The sequence below is a fragment of the Pseudophryne corroboree genome, chromosome 7 (assembly GCF_028390025.1).
Source record: "Pseudophryne corroboree isolate aPseCor3 chromosome 7, aPseCor3.hap2, whole genome shotgun sequence".
Taxonomy (NCBI): domain Eukaryota; kingdom Metazoa; phylum Chordata; class Amphibia; order Anura; family Myobatrachidae; genus Pseudophryne; species Pseudophryne corroboree.
In genome coordinates, this window is record NC_086450.1 from 139168855 (window position 1) to 139191248 (window position 22394).

Below are 22394 nucleotides of genomic sequence, written 5' to 3' on the forward strand. Positions count from 1 at the left end.
TGGCCCTAACTGTGTGGAGTTTGTACATTCTCTCAGTACTTGCGTGGGTTTCCTCTGGCTACTCCGATTTCCTCCCACATTCCAAAGATATACTAATAGGTTAATTGGCTGCCAACAAAATTGATCCCATCATATAAGTGTGTGCGTGGGTTTAGTATGATTTACCGACGGTCATGATGCCGGCCGTGAGAATACCAACAACGGCACCCTGGCGGTTAGTATGCTGGCAGCGGGGTGAGTGCAAAGAGTCCCCTTGTGGGCTCGCTGCGGGCTCAGTGGCTTGCTGCACTGGCCAAAGGTTCTATTCCCATGCTATGGGTGTCGTGGAATATCCCGTTAGCCAGGTTTCCGGCTTTCGGTATTGTCAGCAGTCAGGATTCCGGCATCGGTATCCTGACTGCTGGGATCCCAACAGCCGGCAAATTAACTGCATACCCATGTGTGTGCACATGGGCGGACTAGATGGGCCAAGTGGTTCTTTCTTATATGCCATCAAATTCTGTGTCTCTATGTCCTCTCCCATATCCGAACCATAACCGTTCCACTGGTGTCTAATCCTATCCGGCCACTACCATAGCCTAACTCTAACCATCCCACTGGTGACTTTCCCTAACCGTCCCCTCCTGTAGCCTAACCCTAGCCGTCACCTCCAGTAGCCTAACCCTAGCCATCCCCTCCCGTAGCCTAACCTTAACTGTCCCCTCCCACAGCCTAATCCTAACCATCCCACCGGTGCCTAACCCTAACCGTCACCTCTCATAGCCTAACCCTAAACATACCCCAAGTGCCTAACCCTAAGAATTCCATGGGAGGTCACATGGTAGTGACATCATCAGAGGTCCTTTAGCCCACTTGGATCTAGCAATATGGTGCTGTGGGTAATGATGAGGGTTATGTCCATTACTAAACTCTCTCAGCCTATTTAATGAACCACTTCAGTACTCAGTCCTTGGCAGCATTAAAAAATCCCCCTGCTCTGATGGGAGATGTCCTTTGACTTAGCCACTTATTAAGGAGGGTTCTGTAACCAATATAAAGTTCCCAGACTGGCGCCTCTCCTTGGCCATAGAAACTTGTGATTGTACTATCATTTAGTGGTGTAAAACAGCAGTATTAAGACTAAGCTCCTTTAGAGGGACTATGACGTTAATATGGGAGTGATTGATCTCTTTCTAGTTTTAAAAGCACAGCTTTCATTATTCTAAATTTAGAGGCCCATTTATCAATGAGTGATAAAACTTGTTGTGAATGATAAAAGTTGTTGCATATGACAAATAGTGCTCCAGCCAATCAGCTTCCAGTTGTCATTTTTCAAACACATGACAGGGGCTGATTTTGCACCGGTAAACATTGTCAGTCCTGGCACAGGCCATGCTGTATCCTAACAATCAGATTCAGGAAGTGAAAGCAGTGTGTCTAACAAAGCACAGTACAGCAACCACCAGATTGGGCGCACAAGGCTGGAGAATGAGGAGAATCTTTGCAGCAGCCAGTTGTAGGGATAGTACAAAGTGTTGAAGCAGCACTGAAATCGAAAATTACTCAATCAAGTTGAGTACCAGGCCCTTTGCTACACAACTGCTGGATTGATAAATACGTTTTTGGCATATATCGGTGGGAGGGGGCCTGGACGCAACACCCTAGCTTCTTATAATAGGATGTGCTACCTTGCTGGGACTTAGAGGGTAATTCAGACTTGATTGTAGATGTGCTAAATTTAGCACATCCACGATCACTTTCACAGACATGCGGGTGGGACGCCCACCACAGGGCTAGTCCGCCCCGCATGTCTGGCTCTGCCCCCCACCCGCACAGGTACAAAAGCATCGCGCGGCGGCGGTGCTTTTGTACCTGTAGAGTAGCTCCATACCAGCGCAGCTCCTGGGCAGCCCAACGCCGCCCCCCCTCCCCCGGTGAAACGCCTCTGCCTTTTAACCATCTACAGCACAAGCATTAACCCCTGTATCACCTAGAAAGTGGAATAAGCAGATGCTGTATATAGAAAATCCACTTCAACCAGCCTGGAGGCTTTGCTCGCCATGCTTCGGGCAAGGTGCCTCGCTCTGCAACCCCTCAAAAAACTGTGTTGACCATATGTGTGTTGACCATTTGCACCTGTCAACATTTTGTACCTGTCGACCATAAGCTCTTTCGACCTTTTACATGTCGATCTATTGTTTTCATTGACCTTTTGACCATGTCGATCATTAGTGGTTACCTAATGACTGTTGACCTTTTCATGGTCGACACCGGCTCCTTCACCCACCACTTAGGAGACAATCATGACTCTTTCTCCAATGTTCAGCAGTAAAACATGCCTATGATATACATGTTGCGCTGGTGCTATAATATTTGCTACCAGTTTATATTTTAAATAAAAATGCAATGAAAAGAGAGAATGGAGCAGGGAAGATTAGTTTATGAGCATAGATAAACGGGGCGAGATTGTTGGTTGGGTCTCTTCCAGCGCAACTACCATACGCATAAACTGTGAGAGTGAGATACCAGCTGAACAGCTGTGCCAGAGCTGGGAAGGCAAAGGGTCCTCAGATGCCCGGTTCTACCAGAGCATTCAGCAGAAAGTCCAACAGGCAGTGTTTGCTCTGTTTATCTTAATTGAGCTTTTGCTAGACAGATTACACTTCAGGGTGAAGCTGGGCTGATTGCCACCCTCAGGGCTAGCAAAGAGGCGTTTACATGTAAAAACAAATACTCCACTCTAGATCGGCGAGTTTCATTTGTGGGAAATGTTCACTTACTACCTGCTCCGATATCTGTTTACACACAATATGGCGTTAAACGTTATTTACTTACCAGTGATGGCTGGAATGATGTCAAGGATTTATGTAACCACCGGAGTCCGTTGTTCGTATTGTCACACAATTGAACAGCTAGTTTGCCTTTCACATCCGTAGGTCCAATGCAGAGATCCTTCTGTTCAAGCAATCTTAACCATGTGAAATTAAACTGCTGGTTCTGTGGTAAAAATCACATGAAATACTGTATGTATTTACCAAGCAAACTAATCAGAGAGAAACTTTACTTTTAGAACCAATTGATGATATAGGGACAGGAAGGACTGACGAGACAATTGTTTATGTAATGAAATATACTATACGAAGGCCAGACCTGTAAATGTGGTCTCTACACTACAATAAGTACCACACTGCTCAATGTAACACTGAAAAGAGTGGAACCTTACAACGAATTGCCCTTGCTTTTGTCTCAGCCAGTAACAGTTTTTATTTGATGAAAGATACTGTATGAAGACAAAATCTTAAGATATGGGGGGTCATTCCGAGTTGATCGCAAGCTGCCGTTGTTCGCAGTGCAGCGATCAGGCTAAAAAGCGCAATTTCTGCACATGCGTATGGGCCGTAATGCACACGCGCGTCGTACGGGTACGAAGCCCGTTGTGATTGTGCACAGGTTGTAGCGAAGTTTTCAGTCACACTGACGGCCGCAAGAAGATTATCAGGAAGGGGGCGTTACTGGGTGTCAACTGACCGTTTTCAGTGAGTGCTTGCAAAAACACAGGCGTGTCTGAAAAAATGCAGGCGTGGCTGGGCGTTCGCTGGGCAGGTGTATGATGTCAAATCCGAACAGGAATAGGCTGAAGTGATCGCAAGTGCTGAGTAGGTTCAGAGCTACTCTGAAACTGCACAAACTTTTTTTGCAGAGCTCGGCTGCACATGCGTTCGCACTTCTACTAAGCTAAAAAACACTCCTCAGTGGGCGGCGGCATAGCGTTTGCAATTGTACGGCTGCTAAAACTAGCTAGCAAGCGACCAACTCGGAATGACCCCCATGGTTTCTGAAGTACAATACGTAGGGATATTTACAGAGAGGGACAGTTCCGAGGTTTAGTATGGCTTCCTGTTTACGTGTTCCCTGTTTTCGTGTTTTTTATTTTATTTTATGTTGTTCTGATTGTATGCTGTGTTTTAAATATAATGGTGGGCATACACAGGCAGATAAAATGGCTGTCAGACCAACAGACATTTTATCTGACACTGCAGATATCACAGTTCTACACTGAGATCGCTCACAGTGCATGTCACCTGATGTCGGCGCTCCGCCCTGGGGAGGAGAAATTTCCCCATTCCTTCCCATGTGAAATGTCCGCCGGTTGGGTGCGGTAGGCCATACACTGCCCAATGCAGACGACATGACACTTTCAACATGCTGGAAGAGCGGCCATGTCCAACCAATCTATATTACCGGATTGGTCGCCCGCATACACACTGCAATTATCTGGCTGATCCGCTGCTATTGAGGGGGATCAGCTAGGTAATTGTAGCGTGTATGCCCAGCATGAGAGAGGGAAGTCATTTCTGGAGGTGTCCTGTATTGCTGTATGTAAACATCATTATGCATATTTAATAAAATGGTGAAAAGTACACAAATGTGTATTAAATTATTACATTTCAAAATAAACAAAAATGTAAAATGTATTCCTACATGTCACAGAAATGCACATAGCACTATTCACTGTTATGGCTTACTGACTGGCTTAAAGAGCTGAAGGAATCCCAACTTTTAGATTTAAATACCAATTAAAAAGTGTATTCTAATAGTATACATGAATATATCAATTTCAGAGCATAATAATATGACAGGGTCATATAATGGTAAACTTAAAACTGGAATGGTCTGGACCCCGCAACTCCAGACTGGATTGGCTCGCTGCAGCAAACTCTGCCACTCTGGAGCTTGTAGTGTGTATCCCCATCCATCCCCATCCAAGGGGTGTCCCGTCTGGGGGATGCTGAGACAGGGAGGGAGAGATTACAGCCTTCCTGGATGGTCCGGACTGTTCTGGCTTTTACCCCATCCCTGGTCCATACGGGCAACTATCTCACAGTTTTCTTGGTGACAGCTGTCACAGACATCTCCCTGGTCGGTACACCCCACAGATGGGTATGCGCACTAGAAGCTCTAGAGTGGCAGAGTTTACTGCATGGAGCCAATCAGGCCCAACGCGTCGGGGTCTGTGTTTTACCCAATCAAATCAACATAAAAAGTTATAATCCCATGGTTATATAGAACCAGCTACCATATTCTCAAACATCTTTAGAGAACAAGGGTCAATGCTGTATTGTAGAACCCAAGGTTGCAAACAATGGTTCTACAATCACAGAGTAATCATCAGGCTACTAGAGGCTGCTAATGTTCATCCCCCTAGAGCTAAATAGTTAAACCACTGGTAAATCTAATTACAAAGATGGTCTAAAGTGGTGTGATAACATGGCAAGAGATGGAATGGACACAGCACTCTCCTGTGGCCTACTTCTGGTCTTCCTTTGTATTGGCCCAGTTTCTTCAGGGACCTGAGTAGTGCAGAGGGAGGTAGTGACAGCTGAGAAATTCCAGCATTCAGAGAGGAGGTTAAGGGAGCAGAGATTAATTATCTAAAACATTGTTTAATAGATGTCAGTAGTCTTTAAGGCACATTGTGTGTGATGGATTGGTGACATCATACGTTCCTATGTATTAGTTTATGCCATACCTGTTTACTGGCATCACAAGAGTCGAGGACTACAGTAGAGTTTTGCAAAGAAAGACATTTGCTCGATTCAGGGTTTATTATCTAAAATGAAAATAAAAAGTTAAAAGTTTAACATATATTACTTGTACTATATACAAAATATCTATGGTTTTATTTAGCAGAGAGTTTTAGAGCTTTCGTGTTTAAAAAGTTGTCCTCTGGTGCACTCTAGTGGTAATTACAGGAAGTAACTGCCAGCCATCTGCAGGAAAGTGTAAAAGATGATGGGCCAGGTGTCTAAAATATTGCACCAAATCGCACGTTTGTAACTTGCTATTTTTTACTAAAAATCACTCATGTAATAAGGTGCAAATTTTAAGGTTAAAATGGAATGCGCATGCAATTTTTGGTGATTTTTTAGTAAAGGAAACATGCGATTTTTAGTAATAAAAACATGCGGTTTTTGGTCATGTTTTTATTACTTAGTCAGAAGCATGCACAGATCAGTGTGATCCGTGCATGCTTCTGTATGGAACACTAAAGAAAGTGTTAAAAAAATAAAAAAACAACGTGCAGGTCCCCCCTAAAAGCATAACAAGCCCTGGGCTCTTTGAGCCGGTCCTGGTTGCAAAAATACGGGGAAAAAATTGACTGGGGTTCCCAGTATTTAAACACCCAGCACTGGACTCTTGGACCGGTCCTGGTTGCAAAAAATATGAGGGACAAAAGAAGTAGGGGTTCCCTGTATTTTTTAAATCAGCACCGAGCTCCTCTAGCACCTGACGGGTTGGTCGTCTCCGGACCAAGCACCGTGCCGGAGACGACCAACCCGTCAGGTCACTCGCAGGGATGCAGCCGAATTGTGTGAGTCGGGAGTAGGAGAACGCACGTCTGGCAGGCCCCGCCTCTACGCGTTTCGTAGTTACTTCGTCAGGAGGTTTGCAAACCTCCTGACGAAGTAACTACGAAACGCGTAGAGGCGGGGCCTGCCAGACGTGCGTTCTCCTACTCACGGCTCACACAATTCAGCTGCATCCCTGCAAGTGACCTGACGGGTTGGTCGTCTCCGGCACGGTGCTTGGTCCGGTCTCTGATGACAGCAGGTCTGGTGTGTTGCCTGGTTGATTCTGACATGTGTTAAAACTGGCCCAAATAGTGGGTCTCATAGGGTACGGGTCTCTCATTATTCATGAAATGTCCATTGTTACCCGTTGTTTGAAATAAATTTATCTACACTATGGGCGCGTTCTCCTGATTTTTCTTTCCAGTTACACTTGCTCATGGAGTCCTGAGCGGCTTTGGAGATCTGCAGCGGTGTTAGGCACACCAGTGCAACAGCACAGAGATTCATTTACTGTGAACTGAACACCTTTACCTAATCATCACCAGCGCACCTGTACACTTTCTCTCCAGCAAATATATATATATATATATATAGGGGCCTTCGGCTGTTGTTACTTCTATACATCACTTACTTCACTTGAGTCTTAAACCTGCATTATAATATAGGAAAGTATTCTGCTAGGGGTTTCCCTTCTCATAAAAGGAGCTCTGGGACAACTACATGGCATACAAGCAAAGTTCACTTTTTAAATGGCAGCAGAGTGAGTATGTGTAAGCAGGAGGGTCAATAACAAGCTGCATCTCTTGATCTCTTGACTGGTTCTCCAGCTCACATACTAACCCTCATACCTCCATCTCTCCCAAATTTCTGAGGTATCCGGATGAAAGAGAGACAATGTATTGGTCACCAGTCAACAAGTTGACACCAAATCGTTGACATGCATTTGGTTGATAGGTGCAGAAGGTTATTTATTATTTATTATTATTTATTAGCAGTTTCTTATATAGCGCAGCATATTCCGTTGCGTTTTACAATTAGAACAACAGTTATAGAACAAAACTGGGCAAAGACAGACAGACAGACAGAGGTAGGAAGGCCCTGCTCGCAAGCTTACAATCTATAGGGAAATAGGCATTGATACACAAGGATAGATGCTACCTGTTACATAATGGTTCCCCAGATTGCTAGGTTCTTAATGGGTTGTATGATATGATAACCCAGCAATGTTGGAAGACAAAATGTGAGGTTATGTGGACTGTACAGAGGGGATGTAACTGGATAGGGAAGCATTGAAGGTTATGTGTGTGGGTCTGAAATTTGGTAGGCTTGTCTGAAGAGATGAGTTTTCAGGGAACGTTTAACGGTTTGGAGACTAGAGGAGAGTCTTATTGTGCGTGGGAGTGCATTCCACAGAGTGGGTGAAGCCCGGGTAAAGTCCTGTAATTTTGAGTGGGAACAGGTAATACATGTGGATGAGAGACGCAGATCTTGTGCAGAGCGGAGAGGTCTGTTAGGGAGATATTTTGAGATGAGTGAGGAGATGTATGATGGTGCAGTTTGGTTAATAGCCTTGTATGTAAGTAAAAGTATTTTATATTTGACACGGTAGAATACCAGTAACCAATGGAGGGACTGACAGAGTGGATCAGCAGATGTAGAACGTCTGGCGAGGAAGATTAGCCTCGCAGCTGCATTATAATGGATTGAAGTGGTGAGAGCCTATGTCTGGGAAGACCAGTAAGGAGACTATTACAATAATCAATGCGGGAGATGAGGAGTGCATGGATTAGAGTTTTTGCAGTGTCTCGTGTAAGATAAGGGCGTATTTTGGATATGTTTTTAAGGTGCATGTAACATGATTTAGAGACAGATTGAATGTTGAAGGTTGACAGATGAAAGGTAGACGATGCTTAAGGCTAACAAATACAAATGGTCAAAAAGTTCAAATGGTCGACATGATAGTCGTCAACACCTAAATGGTCGACACGTGTGTTTTGGGTTTTCACATGTTTTCTCAACATTTGCTTGATTTACTGTCCACAGAGATAACTACTGGGAATTACTACCTGTGGAGAGTGAGGCGATGGTGGTCACATAACATGAAATATACAAAATAAATAAATAAATGTGTCGACCATTGTCATGTCGACATTTAGACCCTGTCAACCTTTTGTACATGTTGACCCTAAGCACTTTCGACCTTTTGTACCTGTCGACCTAATGCATTTCAATCATTTGGTGTCGACCTAATGACCATCGACCATAATATTGTCGATCCATTGATCAACACCCAATTTCTGGGAGGAGAAAACGTAGGAGCCCTGTGAAAATATCTGGATGGAGCAGGGCAAAGGGACACATATGTATATCAATGCTTTATCTGAAGATGGCATAGTTTCATTTCTGAATTTTATACTGGACAATATGAAAAAAAATCAGATGAGAAAAAAAACCACACATAATCAATAATAATATTAATAATTATAAAGCTCATTTTACACAACCACATAGAAACTAGCATTTACATTGAATTTGGACTGATACTTACAATTCCAGTAGCTCTGACCAGAGGGGCAGCCAGATCAGGATAGACATTGTCTATGTACCACTTAAAGCTTTTGCACTGGAGCCTCTTTCTAAGTTCCTTCTGCTCAGTCAGGTCACCAATGTTTGGAAGTTCCCGTAGGAGGTGAGCACCGTGACCGTAGAAAATCTCCTTATATTCATCCAACCAGACTTCTGCCACACGAACCAGGTTTCTCTCTACAGTTTTTACACGATCCTTAGGGAAGGAGTATGGGTTGTCATTCCTGAAGATGTGTCCCACTCTGGAGCAAGGGATGATCTCGATTTCTCCTCCACACATCCAAATCTAAAGAACAGACCATGCAAGATAAAAACTGTAACATTATGTAATATATTAAAAGTGTCCTTCATTTAGGTCCATGTTGCTCAGACCTGGAAAATCCGAAATGCAACCTTAGTAACTGCATAGTGCTGAGAAGTGTTTGTGCTCCACAGGCCACAGGCTATAAAACTACTTTCTGGTCACTATGATGTCCCACTGCCCTATATATCTCCTGCAAATGCTGCATGAATGTGTGTAAATATGAATTAATCCTTCTCTTTCATTTTTTTCTCCACATTCAGCCACTTACCCACATGTGTCAGTTCCATCTCTGGAATATTGCCGTAATTCAACCCTTCCTCTCCCAGGACTCTACCCAAACACTTGTCCACTCCCTTAACTATTATTTTGACTATAGCAACCTTCTTCTCTCAGCCTCTCTCCTCTTCAGTCCCTTCTTAACACTGCTGCTAGACAGATCTTTCTTTCACACCACTCTGTCTAATACAGTATGTCCACTGGCTGCCTATCCCATACAGAATCCCTTCCCTCACGTACACAGGTCTTATCCTCTTCCTCTTACATTATCAACCTTACCTGCCAGTACACTCCATCCCTCATCCTCTGGTCAACCGGTGTCTGCCAACTGTCTGCCTCACTGATTACCACCTCTCACTACTGCCTCTTTCAGAACATTCTATCAGAGGGGCATATTAAGGGAGGAATAAGCCTGTGTGCAGACTCTGTCTGGGCCCCCTCCTCTCTAGCCAACTGCACTGAAGACTCTAGGCCAGTGGTTCCCAAACTTTTTTGAATCACGGCGCCTTAGAGTATCAGAATTTTTATCACGACACCCCTAGGCCAAAAGTTTCATATTGGGAAATTTATAAAAAATATGAAATTAAGTAAATTATGTTTATATGTCATAGTTAGGTTCAGTTATGTGGTGAGGGACAAGATTTGCTTCTGTTTGTACACATATTTTATGATAGGCAGCCACAAGTACTAGTTTTGCCTATTACATGGGTAATAAATATTTTGAATTGATCCTGGACCACCAACCCGAGGCACCCCTGCAAGTGTCCCGTGGTACCCCAGGGTGCCATGGCACACAGTTTGGGAACCACTGCTCTAGGCACTAAGGTCACTAGGGGACCCTAGTGCTGTCCCAGAGTCTAGTGCGCATGTGCAGGTCTCTGGGAAAATGGCGCAGTGGACATTTTCCCAATGATTTTCCTACTGCATATAAGTGAAATGCCGGGAAAATGGGCACCGTGCCATTTTTCTGGTGATATCTGCAGCCTGCTGCTGCTGACAAGAGACTAAGTATTAAGAAAAATGGGTGGAGGGTGTGCGGTGTGGGACCCTGGGGACCATACACACCACACACACTGCACCCACTATAAATATGCCAGTGCTCTATCAGACTCTCCCCCGCCTCTATTACTTCACATACAGTATTCCCTCAAACTTCAGATTCACCCGATCCATTCTTTCCCTCTCACCTCCTTATTCTCCCTTATATCTCCTATATGCCTCCATTCTTTTCCCTCCCCTTTAGAATGTAAGCTCACATAAGCACGGCCTTCCCTAAACTTGTATTGTACTTTCCCCTTAAACTGGGTACACACTATATAACATATCAGATGATGTTGCAATTTTGCGGCGAATCTCAACAACCATTGTATACTGTGTACCCTCAAATCTACCCAATTTATTGTTTGATGAATTGTGTGATCACGTTGTCCCACTGGATGTCCTGCAGGTCCAATGGGATGATTACATGTCCGACACGGTGCTGTTACATGCAGTAGGTAATGATACATTGCGCAATTATACAGCTGATTGTGCGGTGCATGCGGCAGTGTGATATATGGTTACATTGCGTCGCTGGGTCGTATCATGATCAGGTGTGTACGAGCTTTAGTCTGATTAACCAAGCTGACAAGTATACATGTTACTATGCCTACACATGTACTTACATATATATATGTAATATTTTTACTTTATTTACCCTGTTTTGTATCATTTCTCTGTGTGGCACTGCAGAACTTTGTGGCGCTCCTATACATGAATGCTAATAATGAGATGCATTTCTATACCCAGTTTTACAATTAATAACACAATTTTTGGGGGTATTCAGGATAACATTAACTTAATAATACTTGAAACAGATGTCAAAATAAAAAAATTACAAATAAAAATCGTATATTTTTTTAAAGGAATACCTTAAATGATATTTCCATATTTTCTCCTCCCCAAACATCCAGACCAGGGTCATATGTACCAAGTTCATAGAAATATTTCTTATCAATGGAAAACAGTCCACCAGCCATAACTGGACACCTGAAACATTAACAAAATAAGTATAAAAGTACTTGTAGAAATGAATACTGGCCCTCATTCCGAGTTGTTCGCTCGGTATTTTTCATCGCATCGCAGTGAAAATCCGCTTAGTACGCATGCGCAATGTTCGCACTGCGACTGCGCCAAGTAACTTTACTATGATGAAAGTATTTTTACTCACGGCTTTTTCTTCGCTCCGGCGATCGTAATGTGATTGACAGGAAATGGGTGTTACTGGGCGGAAACACGGCGTTTCAGGGGCGTGTGGCTGAAAACGCTACCGTTTCCGGAAAAAACGCAGGAGTGGCCGGGGAAACGGTGGGAGTGCCTGGGCGAACGCTGGGTGTGTTTGTGACGTCAACCAGGAACGACAAGCACTGAACTGATCGCACAGGCAGAGTAAGTCTGGAGCTACTCTGAAACTGCTAAGTAGTTAGTAATCACAATATTGCGAATACATCGGTCGCAATTTTAAGAAGCTAAGATTCACTCCCAGTAGGCGGCGGCTTAGCGTGTGTAACTCTGCTAAATTCGCCTTGCGACCGATCAACTCGGAATGAGGGCCCCTGTGCAGTACATTATGCAAGTACAGTATGTATGAATTTTGTTTCATATACCAACCCGTATTACACGCCAATAGGCCATGCATACAGCAGCCTGCCCCATCCCTGTGCTGTTGTGCTGCCACTTTGCATTTTAGATGGAGATCTTGTTGTACAAGAGCAAATCAAGATGCATGACATGACTAAAGAGGAATTTGTGCTGCGCCTTGACAATCCTGCTCTATATAAATCACTTCCATAGGCTCGTTTAATATACAAGGGTGGTTCAATAAGTAAGATAACAAGATCTCTCACGTGAGTTATAAATATTGCCTATTACATTCTAATTTCCCACTAGGCCAGAGTTGGTAGACCACTGCTATTAGACAGTGCCTCATATCAATCATACTGTCCCAATATCAGCTGTAAGATGGTGGGACTGGGGGAAACATGGTCAAACATTGAGGTGCGTAGTGTGATCATGTTCCCCCAGCCCCACCAACTACCAGCTGATGTTGGGAGAGTATGACTGATATGAGGTGCAGTCTAATGGCCGTGAGGGGAAGCACTGGTCTACCTGCTCTAACCTGCCGGGTAATTAGAATGGAATAGAGAATATTACACATGTGAGAAGTCTTGTTACCTTTCTTGATGAACCACCTTCATATAATATTGGAACATACAAATGAAAATAAAAAATAAAATTGATGTGAGGTTCTTCACACAAAATATATAGACTCTCTGTCTAAATGGTTGGACCAGTCAACTGATTGTTCATGTAGGAAATTTACATTTTTCCTATGCTTCTGATTGGTTGGCTTGTCAGCCAATGAAATAGTCACACACTGAAAATCCCTGTCTCATTTATTTAGGGTGGTAGTCTGGAAAGAACAAATCTGCCAGCAAATATTAAATGCAAATAGCTGGATTGCTGGTCCTTTGCTGTATAAAAAAGTACACTTATTAGTAAGGCAGCGTAATTACACCATACTATCACTACACACCCCATGGTCATTCTGTTCAATGGTGGAGATCCAGCTCCACCCACGGAGCTTTCATCTTGTGCAGTTTGCTTTGGGTGGGGAGTGACCATCAGAAATAGACTAAAACAATATTTAAAAAGGTATGTAAAATTCTAACAAATTAATTGGGTTCCAAGTACAAATAGAACCTTGTGAAAGTAATATTAAACCTACCAAATTAAAAAGTGATAGGGTCCCTTCCATGAGTTGGTTGCAACCTAATATGCTCCAAATGACCTTTCTAGCTCAATGAAATATTCTTTCCTTTCTTAGAAACAGATTATACAGTAGGGCAGCGATGATGAGCACAGCTGCACACAGAAGTGTTTCTATTGTGCACATTGTAATTAGGCACATAATGCACCTGCTTGTAATCTCTATCACAGAGAATGCACCTCTATTTAAGCTATAAAGGTGTAGTTAGAGTACGAGTGAGATCATAATCCCTACATTACTGGTTCTGCAGTTTACACTCCGCTCCTCCACATCTCCATCCCACACCCTGTCCTCTATTTTCATGAAAGAAAAATAGATGGTGTGCTAACAGAAAAAGGAATATAAGCAGCATACATCCATTTCTGTGCTCCCCCTAAACAGTATGACCATAGGCGTATACCCAGTGGTTGGAGAAGGCTGGCGTACAGTGGTATGCAATATCGCCACTCAAGGGCGTAGCCAGAACTTTGTGGGCCCCATATCAACATTGTGAAGGGGCCCCTATCCCAAAGCTTCTAGAGTGACACTTCTCTGCAGCAGTTGTTAATTTTATGCCCTATAATAGTACCCTAGTTCCTTTTCTGAACCACAGTAGAGCCTTATTTAATGTTATGCCCCATAGTAGGGCCCTAGTTTCTTTTATGAATCACAGTAGTGCTTAAGTTCACCCTATGTCACATTTCAAAGCTGCCAGTACACATTATGCAGCACAGTACCCCCAATTCACATTATGATATTCTGTATAGTGCTCCCCATTCATATTGTGCCTCATTACAGTGCCTCGGTTCATATTATATAACATTAAAATGCCCTCCAGTTCATTTTATGCCACACTACAATGAGCAGGTCCAGGGACATACCTAGATATATTGCAGAACTTAAGGAAAAAGTTTTAAAGGACCCTTACATACCATCCAATGGTGAAAAATGTATATGACATGTAACTTTAACAGGGAAGTTGGGCCCCTATCAGCTCTGGGCCCCATAGCAGATGCACTGCCTGCACCTATGGTAGCTACGCCCTTGTAGCCACTTCTTCTATTGATTTGATTGCAAAACTAACAAATCCATTTGACTTACATTTTTCATATTACCACTTCTGAATTTGGTCTTTGGTCATGGCATGTGTATATTGGCAATCATTTTATACATCCATCAAATTTATGTATTTAGAACATGATTCTTGTTTCTTTTGGGTACCCCCTTGTATAACTGTGAAGCCTTTGACAAATTCAATTGTATCACTTCTCTGCCAAATGGATCACAGTATTGGACACAAGTGATGCCATCTCTAAGTACACCCATAATTGGATTTGCTTTTAGCCATTCGTGGGCCCAGTTGAAAGGTATCAGATAATGGCTCCCCAAAATCTGAATAGCACCAGGGCTAGGAACCTTGCCCTTAAAAATTGGAATAATACCAGATCTTGGAACCTTGAGGGTGTATTACCGACCATAGTAGTGTCATAAATATGCAGCATAATACAACAACAACAAATTTCTTGACATCTACATGGGTACACATTTTTCTGTGTCTTAGAACCACATTGTGCAAGTAACTCTCTTGCAACAAGGAGACCCTCTTCATCATATCCATGATTTAGTGTCTTCCTAGGACACCAGAGGGCTTTGGAATCATCTAGAGAGTACAAGTGGAGGTGTTGCCTATACAACCATTCAGATTCCACCTATCATTAATCTTGAACATTCTATAAAATAATAGCCAGAGTCTAATTGGTTGCTAATATGTTACACCACCACCACTTGTCCTCTGTAGTGGCTTTGATCATTTTCACCCCAAAATGCGAGCTCTTCCGTGTTTTCTTCCATTCTAGCTCCATTACTGATGAGTTTAATTATGCCCCCCCCCCCCCCCCCCCCCCCTCCTGTTCCACGCCTGGTGGGCATTTAGCAATCTGCAAAGATAGAAAGCTTGACAATGTATTTTGTGGGTAGAATATGAATGTGACACCTGATTACCTTATTGGGTCCATTTCTGTCATGTGGTTTTTCTGTAGTTCTTCTCTAGGGATCGGCTTCCAGCCAAAGTTCATCGGCCATGAAAATATACCTCTCTGGAAGTTGTCCACAGTCAGGTAGCTGGGATTAAAATCATTAAACGTAACAGCGTAAGAATCAGATAATCATGCACCCTCCAATATGAAATTGGATCAATACACTTTGACGCTGTGACTAAATGTATATACTTTATTTCTGTGGGACAGTAATATATATATTTTTTTAAACCCTGAATATGCTACATTAAATTATCAGAAGAAAATTGCAGGTATAGAGCAAAACTTTAATAGTTTATCATGGCATATGATAGAACAGACATAGTATGCAGCATTTAACTCCTTTAAAAGGACATTAAACACAAAGGTAGACTGTATGGGGCCTGATTCAAAGGTTGGAGCAAGCCAAATAAAGGGGAAATTTACTCCAGGGACACACCATATTGCATTGCAAAGGATGCTAATAGATTCATTTTTTGCATGCAGGGAAGCTCTCTGCACATTTTAAATCCACCCCACCTGCAGTGCAATATGGTTTTATTAATGTGCAAATTGCTTCTTACTTTAATCTGCTATTAACTCTGAATCAGGCCTTATTTTATTTTTATTTTCACTACCCACAGAAGAGGCAGCCATTTTTATGGAAGAAGTGAAAATAATGAGACTACAGACAGTGCTCCCAAGAGCAACCTTGTGTCCTAATGTGGCTACTTCTTAAGGGCTCTCCCCATAACTTGTGAAAGCATCCGTGACAGAAACTGATCATTAAGTCCATTTTTGGCAGTTATTTTGTGGGCTAAATACTGATTCATGCAAACACCAACTATCAGTTTATCATGATCTAATGATATCAGCCCATCAGCTAAGTTGTATAAACTAACTAGTGCATTGATTTTCAGTTCAGTATTGGGCAAAAGGACATACAGTAAGTTTCACCTAAAAGAGTGCACACAAAGTGGCCATATTTTCGCTTAAAAGCAGTAGCAGTTACAGAGGTGAGGTAGCGGCACAGTTCAAAATTCAAATAGGGGAGCCACACCAACTGCCAATAAGTCCCAGCAGGCAATGTTTGGCAGCGTCTGAAGTGGCAGTTGGTGTGGCTCCCCTATTTGAATTTGGGACTGTGCTGCAGCCACACCTCTGTAGCCGCCACTGGCAGGCTGAAGAGCGGGGAGAACCGCTTCAAACGTAAGTTTCTCTCTCTCTCTCTCACCCCCCCTCCTCCTCTGCCACCTGCCTAATGTATAAAATGGGGACTCTTGCCTGACGGAATGTGTAAAATGGGGCCCCCTGCCTGCCGCAAAGTGTAAAATTGGGACTCTGGCTGCCTAATGTGTAAAATGGGGACACTCGCCTGCCGTCATGTGTAAAATGGGGACACTCGTCTGCCGTCATGTGTAAAATGGGGACACTTGCCTGCCGTCATGTGTAAAATGGGTGCGTAATGTGTAAAATGGGGACTCTTGCCTGCCGTAATGTGTAAAATGGGGACACTTGCCTGCCATAATGTGTAAAATGGCAATTTAATGTATCAAGGGCATTGCGGTGTATGGCATAATATCACTTTTTTTCCTGTGGTCGCCGTGATCGATGCAAGGTCAAAAACTGGGGTGTAAGGTAATCTTTGAGGCCACGCACATTTTAATGAGACCACGCCCATTTTATCAAGGCCACACCCCCTTTCCGGGAGCATGCGCCTGAGGCGCACGCATACTTTTCTTTTTATACTATATAGGGGGGGGGGGCGCATTTTTTTTTATGTTAATAGGGGCGGGGGCGGGGAGGGCACATTTTTTAATCTCACACTGGGAGCCAAATTGGCTAGAAACAGCCCTGGAGAGACATGAGACCGAACAATGCAGAAGAGCTGAAGGCTGCTATTAAAGCATCCTGGTCTACCTTAACACCTTAGCAGTGCCACAGGCTGATAGAATCCATGCCACGACGCATTGAGGCAGTAATTCATGCAAAAGGGGCACAAACCAAGTACTGAGTACATATGCATGATTATACTTTTCAGAGGGACGACATTTCTGTATTTAAAATCCTTTTTTAAAAATTTTATTTAATATTCTAATTTTCTGAGATTTTGGTTTTGGGGTTATTTTAAGATGTAAGCCACAATCATCAAAATTATAACAAATAAAGGCTTGAAATATCTCACTTTGCATGTAATGAGTCTATATATTAAGCTGAATTATTGAAATACTGTAAATTAACTTTTGCACGATATTCTAATTTTCTGAGTTTCACCTGAATATGATAAATTGGAACTTTTATAGTGTTTGTGTTCGCTATGAAATATAAACAGAGGCTATGATAATTGTTATACAGACTCTTTACTATGGTTATATAATGATTTATCTTAGCTAGAAAATGCTAAAAAATTATAAATTAATGAAACATTACCTCATGTCATTACTATTAATCACTTCAATTACTGGACAAGCCACCTTCTTTCTGTTTATTCGAACTTGTTCCAGGAGAGGTTCAAGCCATCCAACATTACATTCTACATGTGAGTCCAAGAATGTCAAAACATCCCCTATAAGATTCATGGAAAGCTTTATTAGTCAAAGATAAACTTTAAGAGGGGCTAATGGAAAGGCAAATAGTTTAATGACCATTTAACTAATACACATAGCACACCATAGGTACAAACATGCATATATCAGAAAAAGTTAAACAAAACACACATGTAGAATTTAATAAGAGATATTGTATACTATATCTGGCATAATCTCCAATAACAATCTTAAGGGCCCCATACACTACAACGATATGTCTGAGGCTGAAGTCGGAGGCGATTTCCCTTGAACTCTCCCAAGAGCTTCCCTGGAGTGGTTCCATACGATTCCATACGATTTGGTACATTTTGCATGTGATTTATTATTTTGTTATTATTATTTATTACCAGTTATTTATATAGCGCACACATATTCGGGCAGCTCGGCGGCGGATCGGCCAGTGTGTAGGGCCTATTAGATTTGGGTGTGGTGTGTTCAATCTGCAATCTAATTTGCAGTGTAAAAATAAAGCAGCCAGTGTTTACCCTGCACAGAAATAAAATAACCCACCCAAATCTAACTCTCTCTGCACGTTATATCTGCCTCCCCTGCAGTGCACATGGTTTTGCCCAACTGATAACAAAATTCCTGCTGCGATCAACTTGGAATTACCCCCATTATACAGAAGGTTAGTAGGTACTGATCATATCCTTGGATTCTAGTGAAATACTAAACATTTCAGAGTAACGTTAGTCCACACAGGCTCCCAAAAATAGCTTACACAAAATAAAAGTGTTGTCATTACCTGTTGCAATATTTGCACCAGCAATCCTCGCTCGAATTAACCCATTTCTTTCCTTTAAATGTAGAACTCGGACCTTGGGAAATTTCAGTATGAACTTATCCAAGTCATCCTTGAGGTAGGCTGGATAAAGCAAGATACAAAATAGAATAAGAAAAACTTCCAGACTTATCACTGTCATCTTTGAGTGAAGACGACAATGACAATCTCATTTTCAACACTGCCACATATAATTTTCAAGTGATGCTTCAAAAAACATGTTTGTAGAAAGCAGAAAATGAATATAAAAGTGCATGTGGTGGGTGGCAAACCCTTTCACTAATAAAACACAAAGAATACACTATACTGGGGGAGATGTATCAAGCCTTGGAAACAGATAAAGTGCTGAAGTTGCCTATAGCAACTTCTAAAGCTGGGTACACACTGGCCAATATAACAGCTGTTCAATTGAATGTCCGATATATTGTGGGCATGACGGTGGGTGTGTACCCCTGATATGTCTGTGACCGACGTCCTTCACAGACATATTGCGTTGGCCCTGCAGCACAGCCAATGGCAGATATATCTATTCTGCAGACATATCAGCGCATCATGCTGTGTGCATGGGCAGTCAGCTGACCGCACGTACACTTTCTGCAGATCCCGCCAGTATGTAACAACACATGTAAATGCCCCCCCCCCCCCCCCCCAGTTCTGATGCCAGGCATGACACATCGGGGCGATGATTGGTGTCTAGGCACTTACCAATAGTCAGATAGTTTGGCGGATCAGCTGTACGGACGATCCGTCGTCCTAGTGTGTACCCGGCATAACTGCCATTTTTCTAGCTCAGTCTTTGAAATGATAGTTAGGAGCTGATTGGTTGCTCTCCATACCCTTGCTTATGTTTTTCCTATATTTTTGAAATGTATGTTATTCAGTAAGGGCCTATATATCGTGAGCCTGTCGGCGGATGTGTACTCCCAATACGCCTGCAAATGATGCCATTCACAGACATATCGCGTCGGCTCTTCAGATATATCAGCGCATCTGGCTGCGTGCATGGGCGGCCCACTGACTGTCCATACACTTGCTGCAGGGGGCTGACATCACAGCTGCATAACCTGACCGACACATCAAGCGGCCTATCGGTAAGTGTATGTAATTCATGGTTTGTGCATCTTTCTCTAAAGAGATATATAAAGCAGTGTAAACAGTGGATAAGTGGACGAGTATAGATGTTACCCATAGCCAGAGGAGTCACTCACCGCTTTTGTACCCGATGCGGCAGGGGCGTGGCTTTGCAGGGCGACCCATGGGAGGGGCGTGGCTTCACAGGAGGGGGCATGGCTAAGCATCCCGACCTGCATTTTCGTCACTCCGGGGGTCCGGGAGTTACGGCCTACCCCCGGAGACTGGCGTGTCTGCAGGGCACGCTACTACATGGTGATAGGAGCCAGGTTGCTGCATTTAATATTACAGTGCAGCACTCAGCTCCTGTCACTGAGCAGGAGCTGGTACTTTGGTGTCACCCCTCAGCGGATGACACCCGGGTGCGGGCCGCACCCCCCGCACCCACCTTGTGACGCTACTGCCCATAGCATTAACAACTAATGAACCAACCTATCTGTTAAAGAATATACTTGATAAATGCTACCTTGAAGCTAATTGGTTGCTACTGGCAACTTCACCACTGGTCCACTTCTTTGCACTGCTTTTTACATCTACCCCACAATTACAGATCTATGACATCTCATGAGATCACCTCTTGTGCTGAAGTCATCCACGAGAATGATCTCTTTAATAAGATGAGCTGGAGATCGGTTGAGGACACTGAAGACAGTGCGGATGAGTGTGGACCACACCTCGTCCACAAAACAAATGATAATGCTGGTATTCGGAAGGTCATCGTGGACAAGTTGATCTGAACACCTGAAATTAAAATATGATTGGTTTCTATGGGCAACACCACCATTTCTGTTTGCATCAGTTTACATAAATGAGACCAACATGTACATATCTATATATAAACTTATATCAACCATTAGGCTTTAGAATGAATAACAATAATTGCAATAAACACAAAAGTAAAATAGGTATACCCCTGACAGCAGGGGCGTATCTAGAGAGGTGGGGACTCATGTGCAGTCTCCGGGTGTGGGCCCCCTCCTCTCCCGTTCCGTAGCCGGCAACACTCTGTCTGAGCACTAGAGACTCCGGCACAGTGCCAGAGTCTACAGCGCATGTGCAAGTCTCCGAGAAAATGGCACAGCAGGCATTTTTTCAGAGACCTGCCCATGTGCTGCAGCTCTAGTGCTCAGACAGAGCTCTAAGAGTGCTGCTGCGGCTGCCGGCTACGGGACTTGGTAGAGGAGGGGACCCACACCCGGACACCAGAAAGGTAAGTATATAGAAAAAATGGGTGCAGTGTGTGCGATGTGGGCCCCCTCTGGGCCCAGGAGACCGTGTGCACCGCACACACTGCACCCATTATAGATACGCCAGTGCCTGACAGAGTTATTTAAAACTAGCAAAAAGCTAATTTATTGACTTCACTAATTAATTAACAACATGTCATACCTTATAATATTTTTTCAGGATAAATTGGGACAAAATAAACCCTGTTTTAATCCTTCCATGACACAAACCAAATTCCCACAGCGCATGCGCAGGACTTCGAAAAAATGGGTGCCGCACCATTTTTTCAGAGTCCTGTGCATGCGCTGTGGACTCTGGCACTGTGCCAGAGTCTCTAGTTCTCAGAGCGCTAACAGCACTGCCGGCTACGGGAGAGGAGGGGGCCACACACGGACACCGATGGACACCATAAAGGTAAGTATATGAGAAATGGGTGCAGCCATTATAGATTCGCCACTGCAGACAGCAATGTTAGTACCAATAATTGCAAAATCTCCCAAAATATATTGCTACTAATGCATACTTGCCAACTTCCTGGCTCCTCTCTGCGGGAGAGAGTAGCCAGGTCGGTTCAGCAAGGGTGTGTGTGTGTGTGTGTGTGTGTGTGTGTGTATATGTGTGGACGTTAAGCGGGCGTGGTGGCTGAGACACGTCATTTTAACCATCCAAGATTACCAGTATTCTATAGCGCGAGGGGGGAGGGGATGCTGGCTACAGTGACGCGATTCAGCAAGTGTGCTTTTAATCTGTAATGCAAACATGATACTATATTGATACTGACGATTGCTACCTTCACTCTGACTCTCTGGGCAACTCTGGTCCTTATACTGCACACCCTAAATCTAAACATAATGAGAGGTGTTACCATGTTGAGACTTGTAGTTCCACACAGAAAAAAGAGAAAATGCAGGTGCACACTCTAAATACTAAGCACTGCAAATTAGAATAGTTATAAAAAACTCTGCACTATAACATAGAGTAAATTTGAGCCATAGTCGCCTACCCATCCTACTGGGAGGCTCCCGTTATAACCATAAATCTCCTGCTGCCCTGCTTTGTCGGTCAATTCTCCCGGATTCTTCATATTCTGCATGGAGTGACACTAAAGGGCCCCATACACTAGAACGATAATGCCCAATTTCAGCCAATTTAGGACATTCGGGCCGATATATCGGGTGGAATCGGGCATTTTGGAGGTGTTTCCGATCCGATGCACATTCCCGTGAGGTTCGGATCAGCTCCCCTAGATCGTTAGTGCTGCACTCGTGATATGTCGGTTCCCGCAGGCATGGCTCTGATCGCATAAGATATATTGCATGCAAAATGTACCAAATCGTATGGAATCGTATGGAATCGTATGGAACCAC

General features: G+C 43.4%; 1 protein-coding gene across 1 annotated transcript in view; it reads right to left on the reverse strand.

Moving 5' to 3' along the window:
* Window positions 1-22394, reverse strand: part of GALNT5 (polypeptide N-acetylgalactosaminyltransferase 5) — a 68241-nt gene that overhangs the window by 1351 nt on the left and 44496 nt on the right. The window contains exons 2-9 of the mRNA XM_063933700.1: window positions 20375-20541; window positions 18634-18753; window positions 17731-17866; window positions 15287-15406; window positions 11409-11526; window positions 8881-9204; window positions 5510-5590; window positions 2815-2976 (exon numbers count right to left, since the gene is read on the reverse strand). Of these exons, the coding sequence (XP_063789770.1) occupies window positions 2815-2976; window positions 5510-5590; window positions 8881-9204; window positions 11409-11526; window positions 15287-15406; window positions 17731-17866; window positions 18634-18753; window positions 20375-20541 (1228 nt within the window). The remainder of the gene's footprint in view (window positions 1-2814; window positions 2977-5509; window positions 5591-8880; window positions 9205-11408; window positions 11527-15286; window positions 15407-17730; window positions 17867-18633; window positions 18754-20374; window positions 20542-22394) is intronic.